At 42.3% G+C, this 15,072-nt stretch overlaps 1 protein-coding gene across 4 annotated transcripts in view; it reads left to right on the top strand.

Annotated features, from left to right (window-relative positions):
- Positions 1 to 15,072, top strand: part of MTMR12 (myotubularin related protein 12) — a 93,020-nt gene that overhangs the window by 63,073 nt on the left and 14,875 nt on the right. For all 4 annotated transcript variants that reach the window (XM_012459934.2, XM_012459933.2, XM_012459932.2 and 1 more), the window contains 5 exons: positions 773 to 848; positions 8,342 to 8,448; positions 9,060 to 9,184; positions 12,179 to 12,257; positions 14,920 to 14,990. In XM_012459934.2, the coding sequence (XP_012315357.2) occupies positions 773 to 848; positions 8,342 to 8,448; positions 9,060 to 9,184; positions 12,179 to 12,257; positions 14,920 to 14,990 (458 nt within the window). The remainder of the gene's footprint in view (positions 1 to 772; positions 849 to 8,341; positions 8,449 to 9,059; positions 9,185 to 12,178; positions 12,258 to 14,919; positions 14,991 to 15,072) is intronic.

Here is a 15,072-nt window from a genome sequence, read left to right as displayed (position 1 = left end):
CGGGCACGGTGGCTCACGCCTGTAATCCCAGCACTTTGGGAGGCCGAGGCGGGTGGATCACAAGGTCAAGAGATCGAGACCATCCTGGTCAACATAGTGAAACCCCGTCTCTACTAAAAATACAAAAAATTAGCTGGGCATGGTGGCACATGCCTGTAATCCCAGCTACTCAGGAGCCTGAGGCAGGAGAATTGCCTGAACCCAGGAGGCGGAGATTGTGGTGAGCCGAGATGGCGCCATTGCACTCTAGCCTGGGTAACAAGAGTGAAACTCCGTCTCAAAAAAAAAAAAAAAGTATATTAAATAAGAAATGTTAAGTAATTGGAACAGTGGTTGTCACACAGTAACACTTAAATGTTCTTGTCAGAGCACTTGATAAAATATCTGGGCAGCAGTCATCATAATTAATGTTTTTCCTATTAGTTTAACTGAAAACGACGCAGATGCTTATATGGTTACTATATGGTGAGAACAATACTCCCAATTTCAGAGTTCTATGCTTTTAGGTATCATATTTTCCTATCCCCTCATTTCTGAAAGAGGAAACAGACCCGGAGAGGTAGAATAACTTATGTAGGGTTGTACAGAATCACAGGCAGAGCTACAGTTTGAACTTAGATTCCCAATTGATTTATCACACAGAGAGCAGCAGTTCCTCTGAGCTGGTTCTCAACAGGGAAATATGGTCCTGTCTGCTTAACACTCTGCTTGTATTCATTGAAGCTGAGCTTTTGTATTTTGTGAATTAACTGATGACATTTCTTTCTTCTAGATTGCCAGCATACTTTGTTATCCCCACCCCTCTTCCTGAAGAGAATGTACAGCACTTTCAGGGTCACGGCATACCAGTAAGTGCATCTGGGAACCCTAAGAGGTGTGGGTCATGCATTGGTCTATCCTGGCAAGATGATCCTACTGAAAGCCCTTGGCTTTGGTTCTAGAGTTTGTTTTCAGTCTAAGAGCAATCCAAAAATATCTTAGGGACTCCCTAGAGGAGTCTTTTAAATGTGATTGGGACAGAGTTCTAAAGTTTTCACAAATGCGCTTGAGTTTTTTAGAAGAGAAATTAACAGAGCTTTAAGAGGATCATAGATCTGTCTGGTGTTCAAAGCAAGCCTGCTTTAACACCTAAATCATTTTGAACCTGAGCCAAACCACGCCAAGGGTAGTAGGTTTTAAGCTTCTTTTTGGCCTACACTATTAATCTTTCTATGGGCGTGGTGGTGTTTTCTCCCAGAGACAACAAGGAGTGCTTCTTAGTTTTCACAGAATAGAGTGGGATTGGAGCCATATTTAATGTGTCACTGATCAAAGAAAGCAAGACTCTGGCAGTTACTCCAGTTTCTAATTGGTAGTTGGGAATTGCCAGGCCTGCAGGGTATTTAGTAAGGAATGAGAATTACAAATAAGTGCTATGCTGCGTGCACAGCTGGTTCACCGAAAGGGTCACTCCCATATGGGTGGAGGTATGGTTAAGCAGGGGTCAAATGCCCAGAAGCCCATGGAGGCCAAGCAGATAATGAATATTACCTTACAGTGAACGAGAGACCCTTAGCCTGGTCTAGGGGGACATCTCTTCAGTGCTAGCCAGTATGTGCCGCATGGGAGTATGAACCACATGTTGCAGATGTCCTCATTTTTCAGGAGAAGCCATAGATACAGATTTTTTTTTTTTTTTTTAGATGGAGTTTTGCTCTTGTTGCCCAGGCTGGAGTGCAATGGCGCAATCTCTGCTTACTGCAGCCTCTGCCTCCTGAGTTCAATCAATAATCCTACCTCAGCCTCCCAAGTAGCTGGGATTACAGGCGCCCACCACCAGGCCTGGCTAATTTTTTTTTTTTCCAAGACAGAGTTTTGCACTTGTTGACCAGGCTGAAGTACAGTGGTGCAATCTCAGCTCACTGCATTCTCCACCTCCTGGGTTCAAGTGATTCTCCTGCCTCAGCCTCCTGAGTAGCTGGGATTACAGGTGTATACCACCACACCTGGCTAATTTTTGTATTTTTAATAGAGATTGGGTTTTGCTATGTTATTTAGGCTGGTCTTGAACTCCTCACCTTGTGATCTGCCCTCCTCAGCCTTCTAAAGTGCTGGGATTACAGGCGTGAGCCACTGTGCCCAGGGCTAATTGTTTGTGTTTTTAGTAGAGATGGAGTTTCACCATGTTAGCCAGGCTGGTCTCGAACTCCTGGCTTCAGGTGATCTGCCCACCTCGACCTACCAAAGTATTGGGATTACAGGCATGAGCCACTACACCTGGCCTAGATACAGATTTTTATGTGAGTTTTCCTGATTTCTAAATATATGCCACTGATTCAGATGTTTAAAAGCATGTTTTTGGGCCAGAGTTGGTCACAATGAACAAAATTTATAATTTTTAGTTCTTTATTAAGCACATTCTTAAGTGAAACTTTTTTTTTTTTCTGCTGGTGTAGCAGTGAAGAATACAGCGAGCATCAGTACAGTTGGGTGGTCCTGCCCTGATTGGTACTGTCACCAGCAGTTTTACCACCACTGCTTTTGTTCCATCTGTCTTGGTATTATTATGAAAATAGCTGTGGCCTCTCCAACTACCTGAAAGGATCTTGAGATTTCCTAGGGTAGTATATACTACGCTTTGAACACAGATGCTTTAGAGGAATGAAAATGAGGGTCTTTTTCAGTCTTTCATAGAGGGATCTAGAAAAAAGGGTATGCTCTGTGGGAAGAAACAGAATGAACTGTTTACATATGTAGAAACAGGCTGCTTCCATATCCATGCAGTGTATGAAATGTAGATACTCTGTATTCTAGCCAGGCCTTGGGCCTGAGAACTACCAAATGCTCTGGTAAGATTTGAGTGAGGAGCCTGAGGCATTACTTTGATAGAAACTGTGGGAAGTGCAGGGCGTAGTGGCTCATGCCTATCATGCCAGCACTTTGGGAGGCTGAGACAGGCAGATTGCTTGAACCCAGGAGTTTGAGACCAGCATGGCCAACATGGCGAAACTCCATTTCTACTAAAAAAATTTTAAAAATTAGCCTGATGTGGTGATGCGTGCCCATAGTCCCAGCTACTCTGCAGGCTGAGGTGGGAGGATCCCTTGAGCCAGGAGTTGGAAGCTGCAGTGAACTGGGATCACACCAGAGCAACAGAGTAAGACTGTGTCTCGAAAAGAAAAGAAAATCATGCGAAGATGTTCTCACTTCATTAGATCTTCCTATATTTATAAGTCCTAAAAGTTACAGTGGAGTTTGTGCGAATGGACAGCAAAAAAGTATTAACACAAGATGGAATTTATACATCTCCCCAGGAAACATAGAGCCCTCAATCTCTCTCTCTCTTTCTCCGTCTCTTTTCTTTCAACATAAAATTTTCATTTGACTGGAACATTAAGTTCGCCAGAAATGGTCTTAAGTAAATTAAAAGGTAATTTATTTTATATTTGGAATTGGTGAAATTATGTACCTTAACCTAGAGAACCCAATCTTTTTAAATGTACACAGTACCACTATAGCCTCTTGTTTTTAGTTTTGTTTAAGACAGGGTTTCTCAACCTAGACACTATTGACATTTTAGGCCAGATAATTCTTTGTTGTGGAGGCTGTTATTGTAGAATATATAACATCAGCAATGCCAGTAGCACTCCCTGAGGTGCCAGTAACACCCCTATCCCGTGAGTTGTGACAACCAACAAATATGTCGAGACATTGCCAAATATCCTCTCATGGGTGGGGTGGCAGGCACAAAATGCAGGTTGAAAACCCCTGCTTTACATGATCTGGACTGTTTTCTGTTTAGCATATGTCTTCTCTGACTCTTAAGAGACTGACAGAAAATGTGACAACTAGGTGACATGAAGTGTCCATAAGCCCCTCTCTGGCCACATCTTTACCTTGTCCTTCTTTCTGTCATTCCTATTGAACCTACTCATGTTTACACTTAATTCTCCATGCTTATTTTTGTTGTTAAGCAGGTAAGAACATCAAACTATTTTCTCTTAAACCAGATATTTAAGAGATTTGCAAAAATATAAAACAATGCCGTTTATCTTCCTATATGTTTTTGGGTGGAAAATATTTACAGTAATAGGTAATTGGTAATTACTGTTTAAAATGAATTAATATTTTTAAGTTTCTCAGTTTTAATTTCTAATGTGGTAAATATCTAGCTATAGTTCATGTGGACACAAGTTCTTCAGGGTCCTCAATAATTTTTAAGAACATAAAAGGGTCTAAGACCAAAAAGTTTGAGACCCACTGATCTTCCAGATTGCATGTACATTCATTTTCTCTAGGACCTGGCATATAAGCACCCAAATCAATAGTAACAGGTAATTTGCAGTAGGCATATAGGAAGCTAAGATTGAAGAGATAGTTGGGGGCTAGATTATGAATAATCGGTCTTTCATTTCATTCGTTTCATGTCAGTCTTTAAAAATTGTGGTAAAATACACATAACATAAAATTTCCCATTAGTGACATTTAGCACATTCACAATATTGTGCAACCATTACCACAGTCTGTTCTAGAACATTTCCATATCTCCATGCTGTTTACGTTGGCTTTTCACCCAGTCTTTTCTCTCCTGCCTTCACTTATTTTCAGGGAAGACCTGTATAATCGATCAGTTCATACATGTCCTTGCCACTATTCTGAAGGCTTTGGCTGCTGTTCTTCAACCCTGAGTATCTTTTTCTTTTTCCTCCGGGGCAAATGAACATTGCTATGGATTATTCAAACTAAACAGCAAACTGTACTTAACGGGACCCATGAAAACCGTGGGTCAGCTTGCCTCAGCTGGGTCTTCCTCCCACCCAACCATATTCTATTTAACTTATCCTTTTGGTTCCTATATCATTGTTCTCTGAGTGAACAGGTTTTCATCCTACAAGTTTTTTGTATCATTCTTAACTCTCAGTGACGACCTTTCCCCTAGTCCAGCAGGATCCAGAACAGCGACAAGAACTCCCTCGGCTTCCTTCTTCTCAGCGTCCTGTTGTTTCTCTCTGGGCTCCCGTTTCCTTCATACATAATCTGGATCTCTGTCTGGGCTCCTGATTGCCTTGTTTGGAGCCTAGTTCCATGGGCCTTCCCTCTTCCATGGCTGCCTTTCCCAAGTCTATTCTGCTCTGTCTGTTCTTGAAGACATCCTTGTCTCCCTTAACCTGAGGCACTTCCTTAGTAGTCAAGCAGCTATCTTGTTCTGCCGTGTACTGCCAAGCATATTTAAAGAGTCTATACTTATTTTCTCTACTCATTTCTTCTTGCAGCATGACTTCTACTCCCCACATACTGTGGACGTTTCCCACGCAGAAGTCCTTAAGCCCTGTGCAGCCCCACTTCCCCACATCACTGCAGTTTTTTTTGTTTTTTTTTTTTTTTGAGACGGAGTTTCGCTGTTGTTACCCAGGCTGGAGTGCAATGGCGCGATCTCGGCTCACCGCAACCTCCGCCTCCTGGGTTCAAGCAATTCTCCTGCCTCAGCCTCCCAAGTAGCTGGGACTACAGGCGTGTGCCACCATGCCCAGCTAATTTTTTTATTTTTAGTAGAGACGGGGTTTCACCTTGTTGACCAGGATGGTCTCGATCTCTTGACCTCATGATCCACCCGCCTTGGCCTCCCAAAGTGCTGGGATTATAGGCGTGAGCCACCGCGCCCGGCCCAATCACTGCAGTTTTTTTTTTTTTTTTTTTTTTTTTTACACCAGCCATACCATTAGCACACAACACTGCAGTTTTTGACTCTGATTACATTGTCTTTTAAGTTCCTGTCCTGGCTTTGGAAACACTATACTCCCTTGGCCTGCTGACCTTCATGGTCCTTTCCTGCTTACTTACACTGCCTTCGGCCTCAGATTGTAGATGTTCTCTTAAAGCTGTTTTTGACTCTATTAAGAGAGGGACCTTAAAATGTACCAAATAATGAGTAATCCTTTTAAAAAAAAGTTAACAAACTGTGATTCTTGCCTATGAAGTCATACTAAGAACTCTGGCCCTCATAGTTCCCAGAGAGAAATTGCAGCAGTAGAAGACTTTTTGCTCACTTTCTGTGAGAAGGCTCTCTGATCAGGAACTTTGCTTGTTTCTGTTTACTGTTTCACACACAGAATATTAAGGGAGTTGGCCCTGCATGCCTCAGGTGAGGTGAGACAGTTATGATTGGAAGTTACTACATGTGCCCCAGATGGAAAATGAGTTATAGTTGGATATCACCGAGGGACTATGCTTTCTGCCCCTTGTGCTCCAGAAGAAGAGATAAAAAAAGTTAAGAACGCTTAGTTTCTTAGAACTCACCATCCAGTCATGGCTAAGAGTATCTCCCTCCTTATCCAAGTGAGCTACACCAACTAAGGGGGCACAATTGCCTGGGCACCAAAATTTCACCACCTTTGGCAGAGAACTGAAAACTATGTGGTGGTTACAGCACACCACTTAGCATGGCATTGAAAAAGGGAATACAAAAACAGCAAAGGGCCCTTTGATTATCTCAGTGTTCTAACACTTCCGCCTCATCATGAATCTTGCCCCAAGAGAGGAGTTGTTGCTGTTTTCAGCAGTTCCTAAAGCAATTCTGTGTCTCTCTGTCCTTGCTTTCTGTGTGGGCTTATCATCTCCCCCACTGCAGCTGGCCATCAGCTCCCATGTCTAGAGCTCCAGACCTGCTTTCCTCTCATTTGAGGGGCCTCCTGAATATCTCCACATGGATGTCCTCTTGGTACTAGACACCCAATATACCCAGTGCTGATTCCATTATCTTCTCCAGAAATCCCAAACCAGTTCCCCTTTGTGATTTTCTAAGTGTAGTGCACAATATCACCTGGATCGTCATGCTGATCTCTGACTCTCGATCTAGGCTACTGCTAGCATATCCAATGTATGGTTTATACCTGGCAGATGAATGGCAAAAAGGTGCCCCCTCTGGGCAGCTGAATTATAAAAGGTCTTTCTTTCCTCCAGGTTTACCTTTGATCCCAGGCCAATGGCTTGGCCAGCACAGCAAGGGCTGGACCTTAGCCACTCTCAAGCACTTAGCCAGGCCTTTATGCAGGGCTCAAAGTCCACAGCTGTACTCACCGTCCAACCACTCTATCTCTCTCCTCCATTCTAGGCTCCACTGGCAGGTTACTTGGTCCCAAGGTCAGTTCTAATCTCCCTTTGTTCCTGAAAAACAAATAAACAAAACCCCCCACTGTATCCCGAAAAAAGCCTGAACTCCTTAACCTGTTGCCAAGGCAGAAAAAAGCCTAAACGGCCTGGCCTGCCACTTATGTCACTCATGTGACTTCTTTCTCCTTCCCCTTTTTCTGTTGTTCCTTGAAATTTCTTTCTTCTGTTATATAGTACATTCTACCTTCTTTAATATTCCTAAGCTTATTTCCCGTTTGAAACTTGAACCTCTGAAGGTAGACACAGTATCTTAGTATCTCTGTGCCCTCTCACAACCTAACAAGGTACGTTGCATGTCACAAGTCTTGCATTCAGTTATATCAAATAGGTGACATGCCATTCTTCCTAGTGTGGATTTTCTCTCATGAGAGTTGCCCACTTTTTGCCATCCATATACAACACAGCCTTTAGAATCACACTGCTGCTGCTTTCTGTACAACTTGGGAAAGTCCTTCAGTCTCTTCAAGCCTCAGTTTCTTGCTGTTAAGGGGGATAAAGAATCATACCTATCACAGAGAGTTACCATAACAAATGAGTTAATTCCTGACATGTAATACACTGCACTTGAATGATAGCTACTATCCTAATAAGAATAAGGTTGTTGGCCGGGCACAGTGGCTCACGCCTGTAATCCCAGCACTTTGGGAGGCTATGGTGGGCGGATTGCCTGAGTTCAGTAGTTCGCAACCAGCCTGGGCAACACGGTGACGCCCCATCTCTACTAAAATACAAAAAATTAGCCGGGCATGGCAGCATGTGCCTGTAGTCCCAGCTGCTCAGGAGGCTGAGGCAGGAGAATTGCTTGAACCCAGGAGACGGAGGTTGCAGTCAGCAGAGATCACACCACTGCACTCCAGCCTGGGGGACAGAGTGAGACTCTGTCTCAAATACATAAATAAATAATAAAAAACAATACTGTCGTTATCATCTGGTTATCAAATGCAGATGATAAGTCAAAAGGTATATGTTAGACCGTAAGTCTGTGTCTGACTACCTAGACCTGTTTATTTTTTAAAACTAAATCATTCGTTTTCATTGTGACTAAATACTCCCAGGCTTAATAAAGTTGAGTATGTCCAGCCATTTCATACTGAAGTTACAAATTTCCATGTATGCATTTAAATGCTAAGCTTGTGTGTCCCCTGTTGGGTTGTATTTATTATATCTGGTAAATCTTTATTTCTTTCTGCAGATATGGTGTTGGTCCTGCCACAATGGAAGTGCCCTTTTGAAAATGTCAGCACTGCCCAAAGAACAGGATGATGGCATTTTACAAATCCAAAAGAGCTTCTTAGATAGGTCAGTACTAGTAGTTCTACATTTTGTTCTTACTCAGTTTGTGTTTTCCAAGAAGCAGGGAACAGCTCTTAGTACTGTGTGTATTTCTGTTTACCTACTGGTAGCTTAGTGCTAGGGAAATACAACTTAGAGTGATTGTTTTGAGTTAATTTGAAAGGAGTCAGTATAACATAATAATTAAGAATGTCACCTGCATTGTTTTTAGAGGTGCATGCCAAAGTCTTCAGCAGGGAGGTGACATGATGTCTGTAATGTTAACAGTTGTCAAATTTAGGTCATGATACATGTCACTGTACTATTCTACTTTCTGCATGTTTCAAATTTTTTAAAAAGTAGATGAATTTAAAATTAAGAAAAAAAAGGAATATATTCAGAGTCACATTGCCTTGGTCCAAATCATTGCTCTATCAATTTATAAATTGTATAATACTGGGCCAGGCAGTTTTACTCTGTGCACCTCCGTTTTCAAACCTGTTGACTGGGAAGAGGAGTCAACAGGTTTAAATTGAAGAATGCCTACCGAGCCCTTAACACAGATCGTGGCAAATTGTAAATGCTCAGGCAAAATTTGTGTTTGCTCTTCTAATCTCATATTCCTTTTTGGTACCTAGAATTTACAAGACCATCCACAGGCCACCCTATGAAATTGTTAAAACTGAAGACCTGTCAAGCAACTTCCTATCCCTGCAGGAAATCCAGACTGCATACGCTAAGTTTAAACAGCTGTTTCTGATAGGTGAGAAGAATACTGAACAAAAACTTAGTGTCAGATGGGGAAATTCGTGCCATGCAGATCAGGTGAAAGTTGTTGCCTTTTTTCCTGGGTTCTTTACCATAGTACGCAGAGCCCAGGGCTGCGATGTCATGGTGCCAGGGGTCTGGCTGCCATCACTACACTTCCCTCTCCATCTCTCTCCAGGCTTCCCCCCTGCCTCCTTATTGTGGCAGTGATCACACAGCCACCCTTCTCTTCTCCCCTTTCCTCAACATACCAGTTGTCCAGTGGTGAGCATTTTGATTTCTTCCTTTAAAAGCTTTTGAACTATGTAGTATTTATATTTGTTGACTTGCGGTGATTTATAAAGTGAATGATGTTCGTTTTCTTCAGTAGACTTTTTCCCAAAGTGGAAATACTTTGTTTTTTCCGTGATTGGGAATATTCAGTTTCTAACAATATTAAAAGTTTTATCAGCAAGGTACAAAGTAGAAAATGAAACATGCCCGTCCCAGCTACCCACATTTTCCTGCCCAGGCTGCCTACGGGTTGTTCATGTTTAACTCTGCTCAGACACTCATTGATTCTCTTCATTCTGGAATGAGTCTTTATGCTCTGAGATTTGTCATGCCTATAGGTAACTTTTCCTCACTTGGACTTTTTTTTTTTTTTTTTTTTTGAGACAGGGTCTCACCTCTGTCATCCAGACTGGAGTGCAGTGGCACGATCACAACTCACTGCAACCTTAAAACTCCCAGGCTCAAGTTATCCTCCCACCTCTGCCTCCCAAGTAGCTGGGATTACAGGCACACACCCCCTCACCCAGCTAATTTTTGTATTTTTTTAATAGAGACAGAGTCCCATGATGTTGCCCAGACTGATCTTGAACTCTAAGGCTCAAGCGATCCTCCCACTTTGGCCTCGCAAAGTGCTGGGATTATAGGCATGAGTCACTGCCTGGACTAACTTGGACTTTTTAGCCTAGCAAATTCTTAACTATTTTAGGATTCATTCAGTGACATTTATTGAGTTTCCATTGTACAAGGGGTCTTCAGAAAGTTCATGGAAAATGTATATTATACAAAATCTATGCATGAATTTCAAAACTTTTTTACCCCAAATAATTCATACTAACTTATAACATGCCTGAGCAGGATCTGGTTTGAAGAGCTAAGAAGGGTAAGATATTAGTTTGAAAACAGCTCATATCAGAGCAACGTGAATTCTGTTAAAATTGAAACAAAAACAAATATTGAATTTATGGTAAAGCTTGGATGGAGGAATGGTGAAATTATTGATGCTTCACAAGAGTTTATGGGGACAATGCCCCAAAGAAATCAGCAGGTTACAAATGGACAACTCGTTTTTAAGAAGGAGCAGATGATGTCAAAGATGAAGCCTGCAGCGGCAAACTGTCCACATCAGTTTGCAAGGAAAAAATTAATCTTTTTTCTGCCTTAATTGAAGAGGACTGACAGCAGAAGAAACAATAGTCAACTCCATAGACATCTCAGATGGTTCAGCTTACACAATTCTGACTGAAAAGTTAAAGTTGAGCAAACCTACTCGCTGGGCACAGTGGCTCACACCTGTAATCCCAGCACTTTGGGAGACTGAGACAGGCGGATCACTTGAGTTCAGGAGTTTGAGACCAGCCTGGCCAACATGGTGAAACCCCATCTCTACTAAAAATACAAAAATTAGCGAGGCATGGTGGCAGGTGCCTGTAATCCCAACTACTCCAGGGGGCTGAGGCAGGAGAGTGAATCCGGGAGGCAAGGGTTGCAGTGAGCCAAGACCAAGATCATGCCCTTGCACTCCAGCCTGGGTGACAAGAGCGAAACTCCATCTCAAAAAATAAATAAAATTGTGTGTGTGTGTGTGTGTGTGTGTGTGTGTGTGTGTGTGTGTGTATCCGTATCCTTCAAGGGAACCCTTTTTTTTCCAGTTAATAATGTAAAATAGACTGCAATGACATGGTTAAATTCCCAGGACCCTCAGTTCTTTAGGGGTGAACTAAATGGCTGGTATCATCTCTTATGAGAGTGTCTTAAATTTGATGGAGCTTACGTTGAGAAATAAAGTTTATATTTTTTCTTTTCATCTTTTGATTCCATGTTTTCACATACTTTTAAAGTCCCTTGTATATACTAACTATGCTGGCATTGGTCGTAAAGAGGAATATAACACCAAGAGCTTATACCCTTGCAGGCGAAACAGCAATGTATGACTCTAACTCAAACTAAAACATTACAATACATGTTTATTGTTTAATAAAGGACACTCATTCTAGTTTTATTTCAATCACTCAGGACTTCCAGGGATATCTGCCTTTTCTTGATTTCAGTTTGCAACTTTTTTTTCATTTTTTAGAAACAGGGTCTTGCTCTGTTGCCAAGGATGGGGTGCAGTGGCACCATCGTAGCTTACTGCAACCTCAAACTCCTGACCTCAAGTGATCTTCCTGCCTCAGCCTCCCTAAGTGCTGGGATTATAGGCATGAGCCACAGCACCCAGCCTGAGTTTGCAACTTTTAAATACATTGGATTTCTGTAAGATTTAAGGTTCTCTGTTTTATAAGGCATGTAGAGGGGAGTCATGTCATGGTATACTGGGTGTAGGAACTTGTGCATTGAGATTCTAATGAAAATCAAGTCTGACCCTTAGGCTTTCGTGGCATCAGAATATAGCAGCCTGGATGTCAACTATTTCTGCCTAAAGCATGTTACTCTCTGTCGACTTATAGGATGAACCATGGCTTTGTGTATGCATTGTAGGAATTTCTTATTTCAGCAATAAACATCTCTTTTTGATTACCACAATCTTCTAGAGACCTACAGCTCAAAAACCATTTCAGCTGAAGTTTTGAAATGGCCCTAAAGTCCTGTGCCTGGATTCTGCAGTTTGAGTCTGGACTATTAATCTGAATGACACAGTTGAGTAGCACAGGATTTCTGTGGCAAGTATTTCAGTGAACAATGACCTGATGTCTTTACTCCTTTTTCTTTTTTTCAGATAACAGTACTGAATTTTGGGACACAGATATAAAATGGTTTTCTCTGTTGGAAAGTAGCAGCTGGCTTGACATAATCAGGTATTTCAAACCATTGTTTTACTCATGAATTTTACAGTTGTCTACCTCAGGGTAGTAGATCAAATTGACAAATAATGTAATTGTTTGATATTTCACAGTTGAATATTCTTAGATACATATTCTCTTCAAGGCTCAGCTAGATTTTACATTTGCTACTTATTTCTGTGCACATTTGGTAGGAATTTATGAACATGCCACCTGGTTACAAGGAGATGTACTTTACAGACAAGGCATTGAAATACCACAGAAAGAGTGTGACAACCCAGAATTATCACTGAGGCAGCAGTGCTGGCCTCCAGGGAGGAAATTGGGGGTGAGAACAGGAGTGATACTGACTTTTCACTGAATACCTTTTTGAATCTTGTGTCTTATACATGTATTACCTGTGTTTTTAAAAACGATGATTAGGCCAGGAGCGGTGGCTCACACCTGTAATCCCAGCACTTTGGGTGGCTGAGGCAGGCAGATCACATGAGGTCGGGAGTTCGAGACCAGCCTGACCAACATGGAGAAACCTCATCTCTACTAAAAATACAAAAAGTTAGCTGGGCATGGTGGTGCATGCCTGTAATCCCAGCTACTCAGGAGGCTGAGGCAGGAGAATCGCTTGAACCTGGGAGGTAGAGGTTGCGGTGAGCCAAGATCGCACTAGTGCACTCCAGCCTGGGCAACAAGAGTGAAACTCCATATCAAAGAAAAAAAAAACAAAAAACCATGATTACGCCGGGCGCAGTGGCTCATGCCTGTAATCCCAGCACTTTGGGAGGCCGAGGCAAGTGGATCACAAGGTCAGGAGATGGAGACCATCCTGGCTAACACAGTGAAACCCCATCTCTACTAAAAATACAAAAAATTAGCTGGGTGTGGTAGCACATGCCTGTAGTCCCAGCTACTCGGGGAGGTTGAGGCAGGAGAATCACTTGAACCCAGGAGGCAGAGGTTGCAGTGAGCTGAGATTGCGCCACTGTACTCCAGCCTGGGTGACAGAGCAAGACTCCATCTCAAAACAGAAACAAAAACAAAAGCAAAAAAAACATGATTAATGTCAGTTATTTTTGGTTTGGGAGTTAGGTTGAGAGTTCCAGACAACAGAGTTATATATTGCCTTTCCTAATTTCTATATTGAGTAGCTCTTCTCTGTTCCCGTTAAATAGAGGAGATAACAGAGAAAGGTGCAAAACAGAAATGATGATCAGGGTGAGAGAATAGCTCTCACGCTAGGCTACATTTCAGGAGGAAGAGCAGTGCTTCCTACTGTCTCACACGCATTCTCTCTCCATTCTGCAGTGAGTATTGTGGAAAGGAGCCGTGGTCCTCTAGACACTTAACTGCTTCAGATATCCTGCTACACGTCTCATAATTTGAATTTATAATAGCAGACAGTGATAAATGTTATAAAAGCAAAGAACCCTTCTTTGTGTTGGGTGGGCAGAGAAGAGTCATCATATCTAGCCAGATGAAGAGTCGGAGTGTGGGAAGGGAGGGTGGCTGGGCAGCAGAAGAAGACACCTCTGCAGGCAGAGGACACTGTATGTGAAGGCTCCCAGTTGTACATGAGAGACAAGTCAAAGCTGGGAATAGTGGCAACAGTCACAAAGGGAATAACGTGTAGAGAGAGACAAAAAGGATTTCTGAGCATATTGGAGCTTTTTAGCCACAGTGATACATTCAGCAGGTCACATTAAATAAAGCAATCTGACACGTCTCACATTCTCCAGATATGGATTTTTATGAGTCTTGCTCACCAACAGACTCAGGTATGAGTTTTTTGTTTGTTTGTTTGTTTTTAATTGAGACGGAGTTTCGCTCTTATTACCCAGGCTGGAGTGCAATGGCGCGATCTCGGCTCACCGCAACCTCTGCCTCCTGGGTTCAAGCAATTCTCCTGCCTCAGCCTCCCAAGTAGCTGGGACTACAGGCATGCGCCACCATGCCCAGCTAATTTTTTTGTATTTTTAGTAGAGATGGGGTTTCACCATGTTGACCAGTATGGTCTCGATCTCTTGACCTCATGATCCACCCGCCCCGGCCTCCCAAAGTGCTGGGATTATAGGCATGAGCCACCACGCCCAGCCAGGCATGAGTTTTTAATAAGAATGTCTAGTTTAGAAATCACCTAGTGCCAGGTGCGGTGGCCACACCTGTAATCCCAGCACTTTAGGAGGCCAAGGCGGGCAGATCACCTGAGGCTGGGAGATCGAGACCATCTTGGCTAACACAGTGAAACTGTGTCTCTACTAAAAGTACAAAAAATTAGCCAGGTGTGGTGGCACATACCTGTAATCCCAGCTACTTGGGAGGCTGAGGCAGGAGAATAGCTTGAACCCAGGAAGTGGAGTTTGAGGTGAGCCAAGATCACACCATTACACTCCAGCCTGGGCAACAAGAGCAAAACTTCATCTCAAAAAAAAGGAAATCAACTAGGAGCATTTTCACATCAATTTTAGGATTCCCTTCTGAAAATTTTCAATTTCTAATGGGCAGGAGTTTATCCCAGTATCTAAATAATGTAAATGGTAATTAGTTTCTTTTCTGGAGGATTTTAGTGTGTGAAAAAAAAAATAAGACTGAAGATCAAGTTAGACTATCTCTAAACTACTTACTGTTTATGTTACCAAGCTCATGAACTAATGCCCCTTTTTCTTGTCTCTTTCCTATTTAGACGTTGCCTGAAGAAAGCAATAGAGATTACAGAATGTATGGAAGCACAAAACATGAACGTTCTTCTTTTAGGTAACATATATAAAACACAAAGGATGATTTCTACTTTTCTTCACTTGAGATTCAACTTTTGTATATGTAGCTTTCTGTATTT

The sequence above is a fragment of the Aotus nancymaae genome, unplaced genomic scaffold, assembly GCF_030222135.1.
Source record: "Aotus nancymaae isolate 86718 unplaced genomic scaffold, 86718_ANA_hifiasm-v0.15.2.pri h1tg000014l, whole genome shotgun sequence".
NCBI classification, from domain to species: Eukaryota; Metazoa; Chordata; class Mammalia; order Primates; family Aotidae; genus Aotus; species Aotus nancymaae.
This window is presented reverse-complemented; position numbering and strand designations above follow the sequence as displayed.